At 44.2% G+C, this 22,194-nt stretch overlaps 1 protein-coding gene across 1 annotated transcript in view; it reads right to left on the bottom strand.

Annotated features, from left to right (window-relative positions):
- pcnx2 (pecanex 2) overlaps positions 1-22,194 on the bottom strand; it is a gene marked incomplete at both ends in the record, with an annotated part of 48,744 nt that overhangs the window by 16,079 nt on the left and 10,471 nt on the right. Inside the window, 19 exons of the mRNA XM_083775048.1 lie at positions 2,427-2,604; positions 3,334-3,475; positions 4,803-4,953; positions 5,768-5,860; positions 6,402-6,510; positions 7,258-7,367; positions 9,121-9,212; positions 10,204-10,314; positions 10,589-10,760; positions 11,658-11,690; positions 13,259-13,412; positions 15,657-15,799; positions 16,641-16,782; positions 17,020-17,098; positions 17,596-17,738; positions 20,125-20,275; positions 20,421-20,601; positions 20,766-21,227; positions 21,768-21,962. Coding sequence (XP_083631174.1) covers positions 2,427-2,604; positions 3,334-3,475; positions 4,803-4,953; positions 5,768-5,860; positions 6,402-6,510; positions 7,258-7,367; positions 9,121-9,212; positions 10,204-10,314; positions 10,589-10,760; positions 11,658-11,690; positions 13,259-13,412; positions 15,657-15,799; positions 16,641-16,782; positions 17,020-17,098; positions 17,596-17,738; positions 20,125-20,275; positions 20,421-20,601; positions 20,766-21,227; positions 21,768-21,962 — 2,841 coding nt within the window. The remainder of the gene's footprint in view (positions 1-2,426; positions 2,605-3,333; positions 3,476-4,802; positions 4,954-5,767; positions 5,861-6,401; positions 6,511-7,257; positions 7,368-9,120; positions 9,213-10,203; positions 10,315-10,588; positions 10,761-11,657; positions 11,691-13,258; positions 13,413-15,656; positions 15,800-16,640; positions 16,783-17,019; positions 17,099-17,595; positions 17,739-20,124; positions 20,276-20,420; positions 20,602-20,765; positions 21,228-21,767; positions 21,963-22,194) is intronic.

Raw genomic sequence — 22,194 nt, forward strand, 5'->3', positions numbered from 1 at the left:
AGAGAGAACATAATTATTAGTCCTACATATATAAAACACACATAACATACATACAGGCCAGCAGCACACTAATCTCTCAAGAACCAATTCCGAGCTGCGCTACTGAATCTGTCGGCAGGGGCATTCGGAACATATATAGTATACACGGACCAAACGGGCCAACATCCTGTTATGCACATTCTATTCCCCCAGGACCCCAGATTGGTAGCACCAGTATAGACATAGAAAGGTTCTTTTAATTGTTTTTTTCCTAATAAAGTTGTCCTTTTTTTCTTGTCCCCCCCCCCCTGGCCCCAACACATGTCGTCTTTGAGTGTCAAGAAAAGCACTATATAAATCCCAGATATTATTATTATTATTATTAGACGCCTATTTCTGCTCTGGCCGCCTGAATCTCCAGGGAAGGCAAGCTTCCGCATGCGTCACAGAGGTAAATGGTGCATTTATATAGCGCCTTTATCCAAGGCGCTTTACATAGATTGTGCATTACATTCACCCATTCACACACACATTCATACACCGATGGCGGCGGAAACCATGCAAGGCACCAACCAGCACATCAGGAGCAATAAGGGGTTCAGTGTCTTGCTCAAGGACACTTCAACACTAACTCTGGGGGAGCCGGGTTTGAACTGGCAACCTTGCGGTTGAGCCACCCCTGAGCCACCGCCGCCAGAGGGGGACATTCGGTAGGCCAATCAGAGGCAATGTAAACGTTTGTTTTCAAATGCCAATAAAGCTGCTTGATGTTGAATTGATAAGTGCGGGAGACACGCTGAAGACACGCTGTGATTGGCCAGTAGACACCTACGTTCCGCACTTCTGCTTGACTTCTGCCTTCCCTGCGATACAGGTCGCTCCAATAAACTGCAGCGGCCAATGAGGTATCTAATAATAATAATAATAATGGATTGCATTTTTATAGTATTTTTCTATGCACCACGACCTGCTTACTCAAAGTGATTTACAATGGTCCATTCATTCAACATTGGGAGGTCTAGAAAAAAAATCTAAGCCAATTATTTGGGGGCCCATTTGCAATACCCACACGGCCCCAGCCCACGGGTTGTGAATGAGTGCTCTAAGACAGTGGTTTCCAACTCTTTTAATATCAAGACCCATTATTTATTCCGCATTTGAGCCGCACAGACCACCATTTGATGAGATTTAGCCTTGCAGACACAAAACGAAAGAATATGTCCTCATTATGCTGTATTGATGTTGGTACCATAGGAGAGATAACAGACAATCGTTGAACAAAATAACAATTCTTCTATACATTCTCTATTGTGTAGACTACTTGTACTTGTACTTCTAAGGACGACCTAGAGAGATTTGTAAATAAGTAATGCAGATGTTTATCAATAATTTAACTCTTGAGAGTGTACAATTAATCTGTAAGGGTCCATTTGGTTGAGAAACACTGCTCTAAGACATTGGTAAGCAGCAGTCCCTGTCACAGAGCGGCCTCTTGTTTCCTGCAGAATGTTAACTCATTTTGTGGTCTTATATCTGGTTTCAGTTCCTCGTCCAAATAAGTTGTTCAAATATTTGGCCAGCGTGTAATAGCCCTCAGAGTCAAGGTCAGACAGCAGAAATGAAGCTGTGCGTTGTGGGTTTTGTCCCACAGACAGTTATTTATATCCCACAGTCAAAACAAGTCGAGTCTTTTTCTGTCGTTCTTTGTTTCTGTCGTCTTGCTTTATGGACTCTGATAAACTGATAAACTGCTCCCCACCAAACACGCACGCACGCACACGCACGCACACGCACACACACACACACACACACACACACACACACACACACACACACACACACACACACACACACACACACACACACACACACACACACACACACACACACCATGACCATGTTTAGTTCACACTAGGTAACATTTAGATACAATGTCAATGTTTAGCTGACACTACTGTGGGACAATGTCGCTTATAGAACTTGGATTTGACTTGAACTCACTGCGCTATGAACACTATTGTGAAAATATCCACATGCTGTTATCCATTCTAGGAAAAGCGCATGGTGTGACTTTGTGTGTGTGTGTGTGTGTGTGTGTGTGTGTGTGTGTGTGTGTGCATGTGTGCGTGTGGGCGTGCGTGTGTGCGTGTGTGTGTGTGTGTGTGTGTGTATGTGTGTATGCGCGTGTGTGTCATGTGCTTCAGAGATTAGGCAGTTATGATAGATGAGAAAACTGCCAAATGCCCCACAGGACATATTCCACGCAACACTTTCTGTTTCGGCTGTAGCTGTGTCTGCCTCTGCTTTCTTTCACACACACGCACACACGCACTCACACGCACAGCACACGCACGCACACACACACACTCACACACACACACACACACACACACGCACACACGCACCCACACACTCGTACAATCGCACATCATCATCATCATCATCACCTTGTGGAAGACGATGGACATGAGGAAGAAGTCGAGCAGGAAGCTCTCAGACGCGTGTGGACAGTCGAAGTGGAAGAAGACCAGGGTGAAGAGCAGCGTGAGGAACTGCAGGGTGGGGTCGCAGAAGGACGAGCGCAGCAGCTTCATGCCCGCCACCGTGGTCAGGAGCACGTCACAGCTGGGAGAGGGGGGACCGAGTATAATAGTAGAAATAGTTAACCCATTCTGACCTGAGATCAGATTCTTACGAGGTTTCCGCCGGACACACACTGTGTCTGATGAACCCATTCTGACCTGAGATCAGATTCTAGAAATGTCAGTCGTTCTTCGATTCTTTCAAAAATAGCAGACCTACAAGCTCGTATCGCGCCACTCGGTGGCGCGATATGAGCTTGTAGATCTGCTATTTTTCAATAGCTTAAAGCATAACATGATGCCGACACCAAAATGGGTGCCCGGTCAGAATGGGTTAACACACACACACGCGCTCTCACACACACACACACACACACACACACACACGCATGCACGCACGCACACACATGCGCAAGTGCAATACATTTGTAAATGTGATTTATTTACTGAAATATTGTATTTGTCATGATCTGTCCCCTTGTGATATTTTGTCTTGTGATTTACATTGTATGGTGTTTTCTGTTCCTTTTGTTTGAAGTAATGTTCCCTGTGTTCAGTGTTCCCTTGTCTGCTTCTGGGTCCTCACCTGACACACCGTGACAGTTAATGAAATGCCACCCTGCTTTTTCAGCACGCGGGTGAAATCACCCCTCAACTATATCTGTGCGTGCGTGCGTGCGTGCGTGCGTGCAAAGTACAGTGCGTGCGTATGTGACTGTGTATGTGTCTGTTTGTGCGTGTGCATGTGCATGTGCTTTGTGTGTCCACTCACTGGATTCCCAGCTTCTTGCGGTGACTGAGGGCGAAGCCATCGTTGGTGAGCGCGCTCAGCACGATGGCGGGATAGACGACGTACTTCTCGAAACACAGCAGTCCCACGTACAGCCGTTCAAACCACATCAACACTGCATCCTCTGTCAAGTCAACCAAGCATATCAATCAACAATCACAGCTTTCTTAGAACACAGAACGCCCTGCACAGGTGCACACTCGTAGCTGATCTGCTTCGAACATGCCATCGCAACGTCCCCAGTTCAGTTCTGAGACTGGTGCTGTATATTCCACCTCTCTACACTCATACGCTCAGTTTACTTATACTGTCCATATGCATATGCATTTTTTTTAACCCATTCTGACCTGAGATCAGATTCATACGAGGTTTCCGCTGGACACACACTGACCTGATTAAACCCATTCTGACCTGAGATCAGATTATAAAAATGTCAGTCGTTCTTCGATTTTTCAAAAATAGCAGACCTACAAGCTCGTATCGCGCCACTCGGTGGCGCGATATGAGCTTGTAGATCTGCTATTTTTCAATAGCTAAAGCATGACATGATGCCAACACCAAAATGGGTGCCCGGTCAGAATGGGTTAAATAAATCAGTGCTATGGGTGCTGTGTGCTGGTTAAAAAAATAATTGAATCAATGAAAAGTATAAAGCATAAAGCGCTTCGGACAAAACCTCTTAACTCCATTGGGCAAAGCAGCTAACTCCACCACCTCTCCCCATCTCAAGCAAGTAATTGACAATATAAAGTCACAATACCAACTTTGACGAGGCAGTATTCCTTTATTTGGAGTTGGGTGGTTTCTTCCCGACAAGTTAATACTATAGACTTATTAATACTGAAATATGGTGAATTGTTTTATTTAATTGTGTTTAATGACTGACGGCAGGCTGTTGACCTCTGCTTGCATGCCCTGGGCTCAGAGAGCCCATGTGCTGTTAATATTTGTTAAATTACATCTAGGCTGTTCTGGTGCACTGATTTCAAACATGGCAATCCCCCCAAAACAGGGAAATCCGTGCTCTTGAATACATCCTGATTTATATTTGAGTTGAGTCACTGTGAAGTGGACAGTGCAAAGACAAGACTCTCTGTGTGTATGTCACTCTGTTCACTATGTGCACTGGAGGGTGCCGCACAATATACAATTTAGTTTGCTTTGTTTAAAAAAAAATTAACAACATTTACTCTAGTGTCCCTATTCTGGGGAGTCGAAAATAGCAGATCTTTGAGCTTTTTTTGAGCTTTGAAAACCCATTTTGGGCGGGAACCCCTTTTGGTGTTTTAAACATTATGTTATAATTTAGCTATTGAAAAATAGCAGATCTACAAGCTCATATAGCGTGCCACCGAGTGGCGCGCTACGAGCTTGTAGGTCTGCTATTTTTTTTTAATCGTGAAAATATTTATTTCAGAAAACTGGAGGATTTAGAAGATTCAGTGGCTTACCTCTAGGCTCGAACTGGTGATACTCTTTGGTCTTGAGGACGGGGTGTGAGATCCACAGCCAGGGGTGGTGCTTCCTGAGCTGGGGGATCAGGTAGTGGGTCACGAAGCCCACCGTCCCCGCCAACGCATACAACACGATGGTGACGAAAGGCTGGAGGAAGAGTCACGATGAGTCTATATAAATAACTACTACAAAGATAATAGGTTATTAACCCATTTAGGCCTGACCTGAAATAAATATTTTCACAATTTTTCAAAAATAGCAGACCTACAAGCTCGTAGCGCGCCACTCAGTGGCGCGCTATGAGCTTGTAGATCTGCTATTTTTCAACATAACCAAAGGGGGTTCCCGCCCAAAATGGGTTAATATGACAACAAATTATTAGCTGATCATCCTTCAGTTATGTCACTTTCATAACGTTACACAGTATAAACTTGTGTGCGCTCCTCTGACCACAGGTCTCCGCCAGGCCAGGTTGCCTAACCAGGGCCTGCACAATTTGCATAGTCATAGCCAATTGGAATGGGATCCGAAAAATCTGACTCATACTGACTCATACTGATGTGTAACGATTTGTGTGAGACGGCATTAGCAAAAAACTTGGGGATGGAAATTAGCATGCAAAGTTTCCTAGCAATCGGGCGCTGCATTCATGCAAAACGGGCCACCCCCACAATCTCTGGAAACCAATAAATCGGAATGGAATATGAGAAATCGAACACATACGTCTTGATCACATGCCTGCACAGATAATGTATACCGATTTGTGTGAGGTGAGGTGTAGTAACAGAAAATGTGTTTCTGGTGCAGAGGTTCTACTCTGGCACACACACACACGGACACACACACGGACACACACACGGACACACACACGGACACACGGACAGGGACGAAAACAATAGAAGTAGTGAATTGATAAATGAACGCTCAGGACGTATGTAATGAATACACAAGCAAGTCTCACCTTGAGAGACAGGAACACCGTACTGGCCGTTAGGGCAAAGGTTAAGATGTATGCGACAGAACACACAACCACGTCCGACAGCAAGATCTCCTTCTATGGGTCACAAGAGAAAAAGACAATCAGAATGAACTCATAATGTGATTATCCGGTTAATTAGTTCGGGTATTTTTGGTATACCAAGTATAAACAAGTAAGACGCACAAACGCGGGAAGCGAACGCAGCTCGTAAATGGCAATAACAACAATTAGAATAAATTACATACTTTTTTAAGGTTTTCTTTTTAAAGATTTTATTTTTAAGTTAAGTTTTTTGAAGTTAAGTGTTTTTAAAGTTTTTTTTTAAGTTAAGTTTTTTTGTGTTTTTTAAGATTTTATTTTTAAGTTAAGTTTTTTTAAGTTAAGTGTTTTTAAAGTTTTTTTTTTAAGTTAAGTTTTTTAAGTTAAGTTGTGTGTGTGTGTGTGTGTGTGTGTGTGTGTGTGTGAGTGCGTGCGTGCGTGTGTGTGTTTTGTGTGATACAGCTGCGCGGGTGGTGTAACAGCGGGACAGACACACACACAGACATGATCTGCAGGGTCTCATAGTTAGTGCTCATTGCGTTCGCAATCAGGCTGTGACATTTTCCACTTCTACTACCATAGAGTTTTGGAGCTTCTCCGGCAGAGGGTCTTTGATGGCGTCTTCTTCCTCATCCTCTTCCTCGTTCTCCACCAGCGTTGGCATGACCTTCGACTTGATCAGGGATCTGGATAGGAATAGGGCATAACAAGCCTCAGTAGTGTGTGTGTGTGACTGTGTGTGACTGTGTGTGACTGTGTGTGTGTGTGTGTGTGTGTGTGTGTGTGTGTGTGTGTGTGTGTGTGTGTGTGTGTGTGTGTGTGTGTGTGTGTGTGTGTGTGTGTGTGTGTGTGTGTGTGTGGGAGGATCCATGCCTCTGCTTTTGATACCTCTGGTGATTAATTTATATTGTCATTTTTTTTACCATATATTATTATATACCATATATTTACCCCTGCTCCTGGTCAGACTGAATTAAATGTCTGACTGATTACAATTTAATTTAAATAAAAAGTTTTTCCCAACAAAGTACGGTATATACAGAAGGGCTTATGTACAGTAGTTAAGACAATACCCATCCCCCCACACACATCTCTAGATGCTGTGTAGGCCTCATTTTCATCCATGCGTGCATCAGGTCCTCTAGTAGTCCGGCAGCTGGAGGTGTGGAGTGGGAAATTTGGTATATAGTTTTTTTTTATTGGCCCAAAACCAAAATATATATATAATATATCTATATGTATACATTCATGAATCCACCTGCTGACGGGCTGTCAGGTATTGAGCACGTTTTTATCGGGGTTTATATGTGACCATTTCCCACTTCAAACAAAAGAACCCTATTGGGCTGCCGAACTATTTTACCATCCAGTTCTTACATGTTAAAAACAGGGGACAATGTAGTATAGGAGGCCTCACGGCTTTGGAGACTTACAGAAGTACTGAGGGGTCACTGCTCTGTCGACTGAGGTGGTAGGAGAAAACCACCAGGAGGCCACAGAAACCAGAGAATAGTGCTGGGGTGTGCTGCTCATCCCATGGCTCCTGAACACACGCATGCATTGATAAATCGTTACATGCATGTGCACACGCATACGCATGCACGCACGCACGCATACGCACGCACGCACGCACACGCACACACACACACACACACACACACACACACACACACACACACACACACACACACACACACACACACACACACACACACACACACACACACACACACACACACACACACACACACACACACACACACACACGCGTGCGTGCATGCACACACGCACACACACACACACACACACACACACACACACACACACTTCTATAAGGAAGACCCTGTACAATTTGAAAGGGCATGAGATCCAAAATATTGTGCACAGATCAGATATACAGCTTTTGCTCGTGATAGGGAGGAAACATGTCCATATGCACGTTACTCAATCTAAAAGGCCAATGCCAGGTCTTTGCCACGGGCACATGTGTCGGTGTATGGACATATCGATGACCCCAGCATCATTATAAATGTGTCGCTGTATGGACATATCGATGACCCCAGCATCATTATAAATGTGTCGCTGTATGGACATATCGATGACCCCAGCATCATTATAAATGTGTCGCTGTATGGACATATCGATGACCCCAGCATCATTATAAATGTGTCGCTGTATGGACATATCGATGACCCCAGCATCATTATAAATGTGTCGGTGTATGGACATATCGATGACCCCAGCATCATTATAAATGTGTCGCTGTATGGACATATCGATGACCCCAGCATCATTATAAATGTGTCGCTGTATGGACATATCGATGACCCCAGCATCATTATAAATGTGTCGGTGTATGGACTATTGATGACTCCAGCAACATTATAATCAGCAGATTGTAAACATGCTTCAGCGAGAGAACGGTGTGTGGTGAGAGAAGGAGAGAAGCACAGAGACTGGACGCTGGTCTCTGGCAGCTTGTTTGTTCTGTACTGTCTAGTATACTGTTAAACTCTGCTCTCTGTTCATTTATTTAGAAAAACATTGAATTCTTGAGAGGTTCAGCTCTCATGTCGTTCCACTGTGTCCCCATATAGTCAATTCTGCAATCCCACTTATAGTTCCACCATGAGTTCTCTGGCTCTGTGTTATTTATAAATGAACTGTGGGTTCAAACGCTATTTCTAACACGAATTCCACTCAACACACAGAGGAGAAGAGAGGAGAGGAGATACCATAGACTGTAAAAAATATGGACAAAGCGTTCGCCGGGTCTAACATGGACGTAAAATGAAGCCTGTTATTCCTGCACTGTAAGTCGCCATCTTTCTAGATCCGTTTGGTACCAGCTGGCCATTGGCTGGCTCCGTTTTGGACCAGCTGGCCATTGGCTGCCCAGACAACGAGGCGGGACTTCCCCCCTTCTTCTCCGTTGGTTTTTATTTTGACTCGAGTGGGAGGGGAATCCAGATCATAGACTGTAACGGTAGCCACGCCCCTCAGAACATACGCGATGGTTTTTTTTCTTTATGGTCATTTCTTTCATTAATGGGACCATAATTTTAGAAATGAGACTTTAAACTAGTGACTGGAAGAAGAAAGTATTCATGACCATGTTTATTAAGGTAATACAGTCTAGGTGAAGTTGGGCCAAAATACATGGGCCTCTATGGAGCTATGGGGCTTTTTGGGTCCAGTCCAGCGCCACAACAGGCCATTATATGAACTACCGATTTCAAATGAGGCTTCATGAAATATCTGGCTGACTGCCCCCCTGGGAGATACACACACTGTACCTTGAGTGCACCAAAGCAGAAGCCATAAAGAAGAGTCAAGGCAATCAGACTGCGGAGGATGCTGTACACGGCAGAGTGGAGACCCGTTGCAGCTGAGACACACACACACACACACACACACACACACACACACACACACACACACACACACACACACACACACACATTAATTTAACCCATTAAAACCGGGAAAGCGTGTCATAGTGTTGGCTATTCAAAAATAATAGCAGAAAACAGCAGATATACAAGCTCACCGGGCATCACTTCATGCCGTGCTGCGAGCTTGAACATCTGCTATTTTTTTTAAGTCTTGAAAGTGTGTGACAGAGCAGCCTCTGTCAGAGTAATGTAACATATATACAATATACATTCATTGTATTGTTGCTGTATATTGCTGTATATATATATAATGTGTTGATTCTCAGTCCCACAGAAGGTGCACATTCTGCTGTGAAATGTGAATTAATACTTGTGTTTATCTATGCAGATGCTGTAGTTGGGAAGCTGCCTTGATGGCCTGAAGAGAGCTCTGATTGCTTGTGTTGTTAAATGCCATGTGATTCGCTGACTGCTTAGCCAGGGGTGGAGTCAGGAGTCTATATAGAGGGGAAATGGCTCAGTAGTGTTTGTGCTGCCATGGGGAGAGGTTGACACCAGTACCTCTCTGTTCACAGTTAAGTTGTGTTATGTTGTTTGAGTTGTTTTGAGTTCTTTCTTTTCTTTATTATTCACTATGTTGTCCAGGCCTGGAACTTAATTAAAACTTGTCTTCACTTGCAAGTCTGCCTCCTGTCCAATATGTCATTTTAAAGGTTTTATTACTGACAAACAGCCGATCCACAATCCCACTTGGTAACAAAGTGTTTGAAAAATGTTACATTTTGACATTTTAAATTACAAAAAAAACTACTGATTTAGAAGGCATTTGTAGAATCTGCCAAGAAAGAAAGAAAGAAAGAAAGAAAGAAAGAAAGAAAGAAAGAAAGAAAGAAAAAGCACATGTGTAATTTTATATATTTGTATTGGCTATTCAATAGCAGAAATACAAGCTCACAGCCAGCTTGTACATGCAGTGCCATGTACCTGTCCCGCCAAAGAAGTGTATGTCTATCTGTTCCAGGAGGTAGATGGTGAATGTGTTGATCTGAGGGAACAGGCCCACCAGGAAGGTGACAGGGAAGCAGTAGGTAAAACCTGTCACACGCACGCACGCACACACGTACACACGCACACACGCACACACACACACACACACATGCATGTGTCATTTTAAAAAGCAGATATACAGTACAAGCTCGTAAGCTGCAAGCTTGTACATCTGCGTTTTTTAATCATTTTTTAAAAATGTTGAAAGTGTGAGAACTACTGATTTAGAAGGCATACATTTTCCCATGTGTGTCATCAATATGGACGTGTGTGTGTGTGTGTGCGACTGTGCGTGCGTGTGTGCCTGGGAGTATACCCGTACCCACTAGCAGGTCTCGCAGGAAGTGCAGGGCGTCGTGGAACACGACCGTGACTCCGTACAGGGTGGAGACGGGCAGGTCCTTCCGTCTCAGCAGCTGCTCCAGCAGCCAGATCAGACCACAGAAGATGCAGAAGTACGCTGCACGGCTGTAAGCCACCAGCTGGTTGTGGCCCTGCACAGACACAGTGTGTACAGTATATATATATTAGTATAGACGCTCTTAATCCAGAGCCATTTACAGTAAGCAAGAACAACATATGGTAATACAGCACATGCATAGAAACAGTATTCTATGATCATAAGTAAACCAAGAATCTAAATTAAGGCTTTAGCCCTTGCATACGAGCGCGCACACGCGCACGCACGCACGCACGCACCTGATCACCATCTCTCCATTTCTTTGGTAAACAGAAAATATTTCTTTTAGTTCGGTTAACAATTAAAGGTTTCATTTCAAAGGTTCATTTTCATTTATTTTTCTTTTTTCTTTTAGGTTTTATGACCTCAATTACACCCAAAAAACCTGAACTTTGAACATTCAGTGGATTTTCTGTGGTCTGAAGTTTTCTTTGGGGTTTGGAAGCCTTTTGAGCTACAATGAAAACAGGCAACACAGTGAAAACAGTGACATCTGCTGGCAAATCCCATTGACATAAATGGGATTTGCAGGGTCTTACATCACTTACTGCCGGCAAATCAGAGCACCTGTTTGAGCCAGAAAACCCCAGATCACAGAAAATCTACTGAATGTTAAAAGTTCATGTTTTTTGGGTGCAATTGAGATTAGAAAACCTAAAAAAAATCCAAAACCTTTTTTTTAATGTCACAATCCCTTTAAATCGAATCAGGTAGCCCACAAAGATAATTTATCAGCCTCAGTTTTATAACGTCCCACTTTCAATTGACTTGAAATGCTGTGTTCTGTATAAGTTCTCTTGTCTCCTAATTGGATTAAATTTGTATTGTAAGCTGAAAATGTATTTTTGTGGCTATAGACTAGAGAGATTTGTTGTTGACTGTTAAGGAACAATAAACCCGCTCAGAACAGTGTCAGCTAAATCAAACTCACGTGTGTTGGAGATGCAGCATCTGGCTGAACACTCTGGAAAATAAGACACACAAACAAATATTCCATCACCATTTGCAGGCAAACATATTAGCATTAGTCAACACCTGACATGTATTTGCTGGCAACTGGAGAGAGTGAATGAATGGAGAGCACTTAATTTATACTGTTTTTGTATCTCTGAGGAGCATTCTACTTTTAAAGGAGCTATAACATAAAATTCAACTTTTTCAATTTATTTTGTGTTTTTGGGGCTCCCATATGTGTTTTCTATCTCCACAAATAACCAATTTTGAACAATCAGGCTTTCATATCATATTGATGCTTTAATGGAAATTGCTCTCAGGAACAGCTCAACTGATTTTGGTCTCATTGTGATGTCATCAATGTCACCCTACTTTGTATATTTCCTCTTTCTTCAGTCTTCAGTTTCAAATTTGCATTTCCACTTTGTTTACAATGTCCACAATTGTTGATTTTCCAAGCTGGCATGGAATGGAAACAAGCCTGGTTTTATCTAGCATCAGTATTATAATGACTCAAATATTAAATAATCTGCATATCAGCACCCCACCACCTCAGGACATTGTGGTACTGCAGCTAAAACTGCTTTCAAAGTCCAGAAAGAAATGACAAGGACTGGTTATAGACAATATGATATTAAATATTAAAAGCAGTTTTAAAATGCATGTTATTTGCGCTTTAAAGGGCAATTCACACTGAGCACTATATAACTATAAAAATATAGTTTAAAAAAAATCGGCCTAAGTCAAGTGGATGGCAGAGTTCACACTGACTATAAAGAAAATACAATGGTGAACAGTATAGTTTAGTGTTATAGCGCTCAGTGTGAATGGCACTTACGTGATACATCCAAGTGTATCAAGTTTTTGTTGACTTGCCCATGCATGTGCCTTGGCACAAAATATTTCAGTCTTTTTTTTTTAACTGTATGGATTTGCATCAATCATTTTTGGATTAGATTTGATTGGTCAAAGTAGAAGTTGCATAACATTTCCCCTGAGAACTAAACAATTTGATGGCACCGGTCCCAAGTCAGGTCAGGTGTAGGTATAACATAACATCACAGTCGGGTGGAAACCTTGTATGTCCAAAACCATTATTTTTAACTGAACCTGTGTTCTAATGCATCCATTATAGTTATTTAAAGTGTGACCTTTATTTCTTTCTTTTTTTAACCCATTCTGACCGGGCACCCATTTTGGTGTCAGCATCACGTCATGCTTTAGCTATTTAAAAATAGCAGATCTACAAGCTCATATCGCGCCACCGAGTGGCGCGATACGAGCTTGTAGGTCTGCTATTTTTGAAAAATCGAAGAACGACTGACATTTTTTAGAATCTGATCTCAGGTCAGAATGGGTTCATCAGACCAGTGTGTGTCCGGCGGAAACCTCGTATGAATCTGATCTCAGGTCAGAATGGGTTAACACAAATCATCTCTCCTGGGGGTCCATGGCACAAAACATTTTCAGATGGGGTTCCACGGCCAAATGCATCCAACAATTTGCAGGTCCTCGAAATGAAAAGGCTTGAGAACCACTGCGATATGCTGTGACTTCTAATGAATAGCACTGACTTACCTTCAGCAAGGAGTATTGGCAGCTAGCGATGACCAGACAGAACTGGAAGACCCAGTAGTCTTTGAAGCAGCCGTGGTTGAGAAGCAGGAAGCCCAAGAAGGAAACCAGGAAGGCCATGAAGACAGCCACCAAGTTCTCCAGAACATCCTTGTTCCTAAACAACACAGCACGAAACAATTATACACAGAGCGGTTGAGGGTTTATTTTGTGCTCGCGACTTCACATGACGTTTTTATCTGCCTGCTGAGAGCTGAAACGTTATCAACTGCGTTTGGGAGCATTTTAAGGCGAGCGCCTTGGCGTTTTCAGCCAGGAAGAAATGCCTCTATGGACACGCGGCCCCATAAAGTCTTGATCAGGGACACTTCCACACACAGATATTGGCAGGCCAGACGAACCTTTCTGATTGCCAGATTGCCTCTCTAGTCTCTACCAACTCAGCTCATCAGAAAACCATCCCAGCCCCTGCAGCCGGGGCGTTTGAAGGAGGGGAAAGGAACTGGTTGGAATAACATGTTCCTTCCGCGCGCTACGTCCAACCAGGGAAACTCTCCTCTGTCAGGTGTAAAGGAGCGACTTGGACACCCATGCATGAAGGAAGCATGAGTTCAAGTCTGTTGCTCTCCCCAGGTTGGCGGAGGGTGTGTAGAGCCCAGGATCACATTAGATAATTGACAGAGGTGAAAAATGAGTTACAAAATCGTGGGAATTTTTTTTGAAAACAAGAAAACCATCCCAGTAGACTAGTAGAATAAAAAATGGCAATGAGTGTTGAAGTATAAAACTATGTGCAGTATACTATACAGCTGCATATAATACAACTTTAGACAACACTGATTTTACTTTGATCTTAGTTGAGAAAAATAAAGGGAATCTCCATGCACACACTCAGATCTGCGCACAATCAAAGTATTTATTTTGCATTACTTTGATCTTAGATGCTAAATAGTAATAGTGTGAAGTTTCATTCAAATCGGACGCCAAATGAAGACGATAAAGTTCCAACCATACTCCCATAGATGGATACACAATATACCTGTGTATTGCTTATCCAGGGACTACTTTATGTGGCACTGTGGCAGACCACTCTGCCTTGTGCTAGGTGCTCTTAGGTCCTGCGCAGCTGCATCGTATACCCTTGATTGATGTGTGTCAGTTCTGGCTTTGACCAGTAAAGTACTATAAACCTGAGCTCCCTTCTCCAGTGTTTTATGTCTTTATTAGTTGTGTTCATAGGCCACATACACAACAAATTGGCGACGAGAATTAAGAACCTGCAGTGCGTTGTTGAAGGACGTTTGCAATGCCAGCTTTGGAGTTTGGAGGAAGGAAAACGAGTGACTTTGAGTGAAGATTAAAGTGGACACAGAGAAAAGGGTGTGTGTGTGCAGATTGCACAACCTGCTTGGACATACACAAAACAAACCAAGGACATGTGAGTGATTTACAAAAAAGATGGCGATGATTGGAACTATGACAGAATTTGACAGTGGTGCTGAAGACTGGGCAACTTATATTGAAAGAGTGGAGTTATATTCTACTGCTAACGACATTGCTGCTGCCAAGACAGCCAGTGTGTTACTCAGTGTAATGGGAGCCAAGACATATGGGCTGCTACGGAGCTTGTTAACCTCTGAAAAGCCAGCTGACAAAACGTTTGCGGAAATTGTAGAGACTTTGAAACAGCATTTGAAGTTGAACCCCAAACCACTGGTCATAGCTGAAAGATTTAAATTTGCATCTTTTAGGTTTGCATGGCTGTTAAGCACTACATCCACTAGAGGGCAGTTCTGAGTCAAAGGTTTTTCATCAGCAAACATGGTGATGGTTGAGGTACTGTTCACTGTTCAGTGTTCAATAATAATTGGATTTCCCTATTCTCACCACCTTGCCTAAACTGTCCTCAAGTTATGCCAATATTTGTATTTAAATAATTATCATGTGTAACTACATCTAGTTCAAGAACTCCTTTCACTCCTCCTCCTATCACTGCCCTCACAATTACTAATGGTACTGCTCTGTTTCATGCATACGCCTTTAGAAAGAAACGCGCACAAAGATGAATTAAATGAAAGAAACATGCACAAAGACGAATTAAATGAATGCGGAAAATGCACATCTATATCGAGTTTTAATGTTGAGCATACATTGGGTTTAACCCATTAAAACCGGGAAAACATCTGTGCCATTTTAGATTTTTGCATTGGGATATTCAAAAATAGCGGATACACAATGTGCTATTTTGAGAACTACTGATTTCGAAGGCATTTGTAGAATCGGCCTCCGGTCTTACAGTAATTGGTTAAAGCACGCTAACAAAATCATTTTAAAGGTCGGAGCCAGACGTAGTGAGTTTGTGTCAAGTGTCCTAGAAAGGTACAGTAAAACAGATGCAGACCTGTCCAAAAGGGCGAGCAGGGTGAGTCGGTCGTACAGGATGTTAATCCATTTCCCAGGAAACAGTTTCAGTTTGTAGTAGAGTTTCCTCGTCGGTTTCTCCTGGGTCGAAGTCTCCGACGACTCATCCATAGAGTCCTCCTCCTGGCAAAACGCACAGACGTACACATTTAAATGATTACTTCATCAATTCTGGATGAGGAGATTGACAACATGACAGAGAGGATGATAACTGTTCAGCCCAAGGGCTGATAAGGCAGTAGCTAATCTGTTAAAGTGCCACTGCACGCTGAACTGTGAATGACCTCGCTGTGGAAAGTACATGGTTGCTGTGTTGATGTTTTGTTTTGTTTTTCCTTGTTGTCTGTGTTACTAAATAAGCTTACATACAGTACAACACGTAGTAAGAGTCCTCAGCACCACTGCTGCGGGCTGCAGAACTGAGTCATGGCTTGGTATAGACAGTTAGTCTCGGTTATCTGGAGAAAGAGACAAATTCACAACAAGCATTTGGCCTTGCTTGCTCTACACTGCTGTCACACAAGACTAATGGTTTACCATCTGGAGTCAGGGGCAAATAGAATGGAATACAATGAAATAGAATATATAGAGGCGAGGAGAGGGAGAGGAGAGGAGAGGAGAGGAGAGGAGAGGAGAGGAGAGGAGAGGAGAGGAGAGGAGAGGAGAGGAGAGGAGAGGAGAGGAGAGGAGAGGAGAGGAATCAATAGAGGATGAGATGAGACAGAGCATCTAGAACAGGAAAAGCAGACATAGACAATTTTAACATTGGGTCGGGACACATTTTCTACCTGGGCTCTCATCAAACCCTGTATACTCAAGACACCCTTAGATCTTGTTGACCTGTTCTGACATTCCATTATGTTGATCTGACCTCATCAAACCCTGTACACTCAAGACACTCTCCATATATGGCCAGTACAGAATTCATTCCATATACAGTATATACTGTATATACACTGTGTACCTGGAAGATCTCAGGGTGTGTTCTGCGGGGGCGCAGTCTGTGAGCAGGGATGATACGCCGCTGAAAGGGACAGTCAGAGTGACCTCCCGCCAGACCGCCGCCTTCCTGACACTCTGAGTTGGACGAAGTTGACAGCAAGTCACTGGGGAGACGCACGCACGCACGCGCACACACACACACACACACACACACACACACACACACACACACACACACACACACACACACACACACAGGCAGGCAGGCATGTCAGTTTATGTAAACACATGGACTAAACCTTATTGACAAAGCATGTCAAGTGAAGTGAATGGAGTCATGCATGAGGGCTGAGGGCAGTATGAAAAGGACAGACATAACGAGGAAGCCAGAACATCAGTACCACATGTTGCCTGTGATGAGTTCAGCTCCGAGGGGCAGGTTAAGAGCTCTCTCTGCATACAGCTTACGTGGCCGGTCTCCTGGTGACACAAGCACAACACGCGACATCCATTATACACACACAAACGCTACAGCCAGGCGTTGAGCGGTTTAGTCAATACGTGCATATTACAGATTGATCAAAGCACTGAGAAAAACAGCAGAACAAAAACGCTGCATTGGTTTGAGCAACATCAGTGCTAAACTGAATTTGCCAGCCTTTTGAGATTTATTTTAATTTACAAATGAAAAACAGCTGTACATAATGGCATATAATGTGTCAGGTAGTTCTTTTTTTAAGCCTTTTCTGTCTTTTATTGATAGAGATAGTAGACTGACAGGAAACGGAGAGAGAGAGAGAGAGAGAGAGAGAGAGATGTGGAATGACACGCAATCGATTGGGATCAGGAGTCGAACCCACGACACACTGTCAGGTGGCATTACTATAGCAGCCTTTAAGTGCCCAGGCGGCTATGGCCATGTGCCAGAGAGTTCTAACGGTTACAGTGTTTTGCAACAGCATACATGCGTGACTCACTGTGTACGGTGTGGAAGGTGTAAGCGTCTTCTTTGTTGGTGGCCTCTGGCCTGCAGATGACCTGAAGCATGGAGCTCTCAGACTGAGACGTCTGCGAGGGTAAGGAGTCGTAGTCGGGGTCCTTCTCTCTGTCTGTCTGTGGGCTAGGGGAGAGACACAATAGGAGACAGTGTATGTGGGCTATGGGAAAATACACAATAGGAGACAGTGTCTGTGGGCTATGGGAAAATACACAATAGGAGACAGTGTATGTGGGCTATGGGAAAATACACAATAGGAGACAGTGTCTGTGGGCTATGGGAAAATACACAATAGGAGACAGTGTCTGTGGGCTATGGGAAAATACACAATAGGAGACAGTGTCTGTGGGCTATGGGAAAATACACAATAGGAGACAGTGTCTGTGGGCTATGGGAAAATACACAATAGGAGACAGTGTCTGTGGGCTATGGGAAAATACGCAATAGGAGACAGTGTCTGTGGGCTATGGGAAAATACACAATAGGAGACAGTGACTGTGGGCTATGGGAAAATACACAATAGGAGACAGTGTCTGTGGGCTAGGGGAAAATACACAATAGGAGACAGTGACTGTGGGCTATGGGAAAATACACAATAGGAGACAGTGTCTGTGGGCTAGGGGAAAATACACAATAGGAGACAGTGTCTGTGGGCTATGGGAAAATACACAATAGGAGACAGTGTCTGTGGGCTAGGGGGAAAGACGCAATAGGAGACAGTGTATGTGGGGCCTGGGCTAGGGGAGAGACACAATAGGAGACAGTGTCTGTGGGCTATGGGAAAATACACAATAGGAGACAGTGTCTGTGGGCTATGGGAAAATACACAATAGGAGACAGTGTCTGTGGGCTATGGGAAAATACACAATAGGAGACAGTGTCTGTGGGCTATGGGAAAAGACGCAATAGGAGACAGTGTCTGTGGGCTATGGGAAAATACACAATAGGAGACAGTGACTGTGGGCTAGGGGGAGAGACGCAATAGGAGACAGTGTCTGTGGGCTATGGGAAAATACACAATAGGAGACAGTGTCTGTGGGCTATGGGAAAAGACGCAATAGGAGACAGTGACTGTGGGCTATGGGAAAATACACAATAGGAGACAGTGACTGTGGGCTAGGGGGAAAGACGCAATAGGAGACAGTGTCTGTGGGCTAGGGGAAAATACACAATAGGAGACAGTGTCTGTGGGCTATGGGAAAATACACAATAGGAGACAGTGTCTGTGGGCTATGGGAAAATACACAATAGGAGACAGTGTCTGTGGGCTATGGGAAAATACACAATAGGAGACAGTGACTGTGGGCTATGGGAAAATACACAATAGGAGACAGTGTCTGTGGGCTATGGGAAAATACACAATAGGAGACAGTGACTGTGGGCTATGGGAAAATACACAATAGGAGACAGTGTCTGTGGGCTATGGGAAAATACACAATAGGAGACAGTGTCTGTGGGCTATGGGAAAATACACAATAGGAGACAGTGTCTGTGGGCTAGGGGGAGAGACGCAATAGGAGACAGTGTCTGTGGGCTATGGGAAAATACACAGTAGGAGACAGTGACTGTGGGCTATGGGAAAATACACAATAGGAGACAGTGTCTGTGGGCTATGGGAAAATACACAATATAGGAGACAGTGTCTGTGGGCTATGGGAAAATACACAATATAGGAGACAGTGTCTGTGGGCTATGGGAAAATACACAATAGGAGACAGTGACTGTGGGCTATGGGAAAATACACAGTAGGAGACAGTGTCTGTGGGCTATGGGAAAATACACAATAGGAGACAGTGTCTGTGAGCTATGGGAAAATACACAATAGGAGACAGTGACTGTGGGCTAGGGGGAAAGACGCAATAGGAGACAGTGTCTGTGGGCTATGGGAAAATACACAATAGGAGACAGTGTCTGTGAGCTATGGGAAAATACACAATAGGAGACAGTGACTGTGGGCTAGGGGGAAAGACGCAATAGGAGACAGTGACTGTGGGCTATGGGAAAATACACAATAGGAGACAGTGTCTGTGGGCTATGGGAAAATACACAATAGGAGACAGTGTCTGTGGGCTATGGGAAAATACACAATAGGAGAAAGTGTCTGTGGGCTATGGGAAAATACGCAATAGGAGACAGTGTCTGTGGGCTATGGGAAAATACACAGTAGGAGACTGCAGTGACTGTGGGCTAGGCGGAGAGACACAATAGAACACTAGTTCCCAAACAGTGGTTCAGGACCCATTTGTGGGTCGTGGACACACTTTTATGGGCCCCTATATATTTTTTGTTTCCCACTTTTGTTTCTACGAATAATTATTTCATTACTTTTTTTTTTAAACATTCCCAATTTTCTTTTCAAGTAATAGTGAAAATAGACGCTGCACCAAGCAAAGCTTGTATAGATCTGCTATTTTCACTAGTTGGGGTCCCAGCCTAAAAGGTTTGGGAACCACTGCTGGAACCCTGACCTGGGCTGCAACATGCCTCTTCTGGCCTATACTATACATACCTGTCGGGGGAGACTATAGGGATCCGTGTGGGAGCGATGCTCTGAAGCGGTTCAGTAGCCAGGCTGTTGGGCGGGTTGGGTCTCTCAGGCCAACTGTCCGTGTTTGCGTCCGTAGTTGCCTCATCGTGTCTTGGGGTCGCACTCGGCTCCTCTGGGAGCAGATGAAGTGATAACAGTTTTGGTTGTATAAGTTCTAACTCTGCAACACATTCACCACAGCTATATAATTCAAATAGAACGGAAGTGAAGTTGACTCTTTGGACTCCATCACTGACCTCCCAGCTGCTGTCACTCACCTTTCTCTCCAGCTCCTCCTGCTTCCCCTTTGCTCTCTGGCTCCTCCTCTTCCTGTGTACTTTCCCCTCCCCCTCTGGTGCTGAGTGAGCCGAGCAGAGACACAAACTCCAGGAAACTGGACTCGTTGGGTATCTGCCCCTCCTTGGCCTCCAGGTCTGACTTGGAACTAGTCATGGTTGTCTGGTGGATAGACAGACAGAATATGGATGAATGGTGGATGGATGGATGGATGGATGGATGGACGGAGATGGGCTGTCAGACAGTTGCAGACAAACATATTTTCTTAATTTCTCCTCAAAAAGTCAATGGAACCACCTATCAATGAGCTATTAGTGCTGACATACTGTGTTGTGGGAGCGGTCCGACAGCAGGACAGCGTCCTTCCCACTGTCCATGCTGAGCCCTCGAATGTGAGCTCGGCCGCCCGGCCCGTAGCGGCACGATGCCGGGGGCAACCGCAGCAAACCCTCCGAGTCGAGATCGGGCGGATCCGAGTCGTCGGGGTGAGATTGGACGTCGATGCCCGATGAGCTAGTGTCATTGGTCAGCTGTGTGCTGAAGTGATCCGTATTCTCCAGATCGGGACCCTCGAGTGCGGTTGACTCTGAGCTGTTGGTCTCCCCGCGTACCTGGAGGTCTTCGTTCTGGTCGGTCTGTTTCGGGGTGGGGTCGTCCTCTGACACAGCCCCCTGCTCACCCTCCACCGGCTCCTCTCCGCCCTCCTCCCGCTCCTCTCTCTCCTCTTCGGGGGAGTCGAAGGTAATAACCGGGATCTTGATGTGACATTCTCCAGCCCCCAACTGAGCCTGCTGGGACACACACACACATCCTGATCACACACCGCTACGCCATGGCGCTTTCACATAACACCGCTGTCGCACAGAAACCTGTATGTCCAAAACCGTTACTTTTCTGGAAATGGAACAATAACCCGTGTTTTAATGGATCCAATGTAGTTATTATTTAGTCAAAATACCTTGTTAATTGGTCAAATATTTATAAACCCTGCAGACAGACAATTTCACTTTCACTTTTGACGGTGGAGAAAATCGATCTCATGGGATGCTTTGTGAGCTTGTAGATCGGCTATTTTCACTACTTTTGCATGACACTTTTGTATGACGAAGTGCGGCATTACTTTATGAATGAAACATAAAATGTTGAAATATGGATCAATTGTTTCTTTATTAGGATAAACTGCTTGATCCCCTTCTTCTTTTCCAGGGGGTCCCAAAATACAGTACACACACACACACACACACACACACACACACACACACACACACACACACACACACACATACACACAAAGTGGTGCGTGTGTGAGAGCAACTCACGAGTCCTACCTGTGCGTTCTCCAGGAGACTCTGCTTGACACTCTCCTCCAGATGAGCGGCGGTCAGAGGGTCACAGCTCATGGTGATGATGATCTTAACCGTGTCGGTGTCGTCTAGGCGAGTCATCATCACCGGCCCAGGACCCAAACTGTCCACCAAGACGACGGCAATCTCATCGGAGCAGTAGGTCTCTTCTAGCTGAGCCTGCAATTATATTATATACTGTACATGTATGTACTGTAGGCCTAGTCGAAAATAAGAGTAGGTGACAGAAATAGCTATTCATAATCTAGTCTTGTGTACTAGCAACATGATCATAGATCTCCACCTGCAAATTAGTAGGCATAGATCTGTTATCATCTGGCTGACTGTCTGTTTGACTCTTTATAATAAAATCTAAAATAATTTACCATAAAATGATACTGATAGTTTGAGC

This window comes from Protomyctophum parallelum (assembly GCF_964188405.1).
Source record: "Protomyctophum parallelum genome assembly, chromosome: 10".
NCBI classification, from domain to species: Eukaryota; Metazoa; Chordata; class Actinopteri; order Myctophiformes; family Myctophidae; genus Protomyctophum; species Protomyctophum parallelum.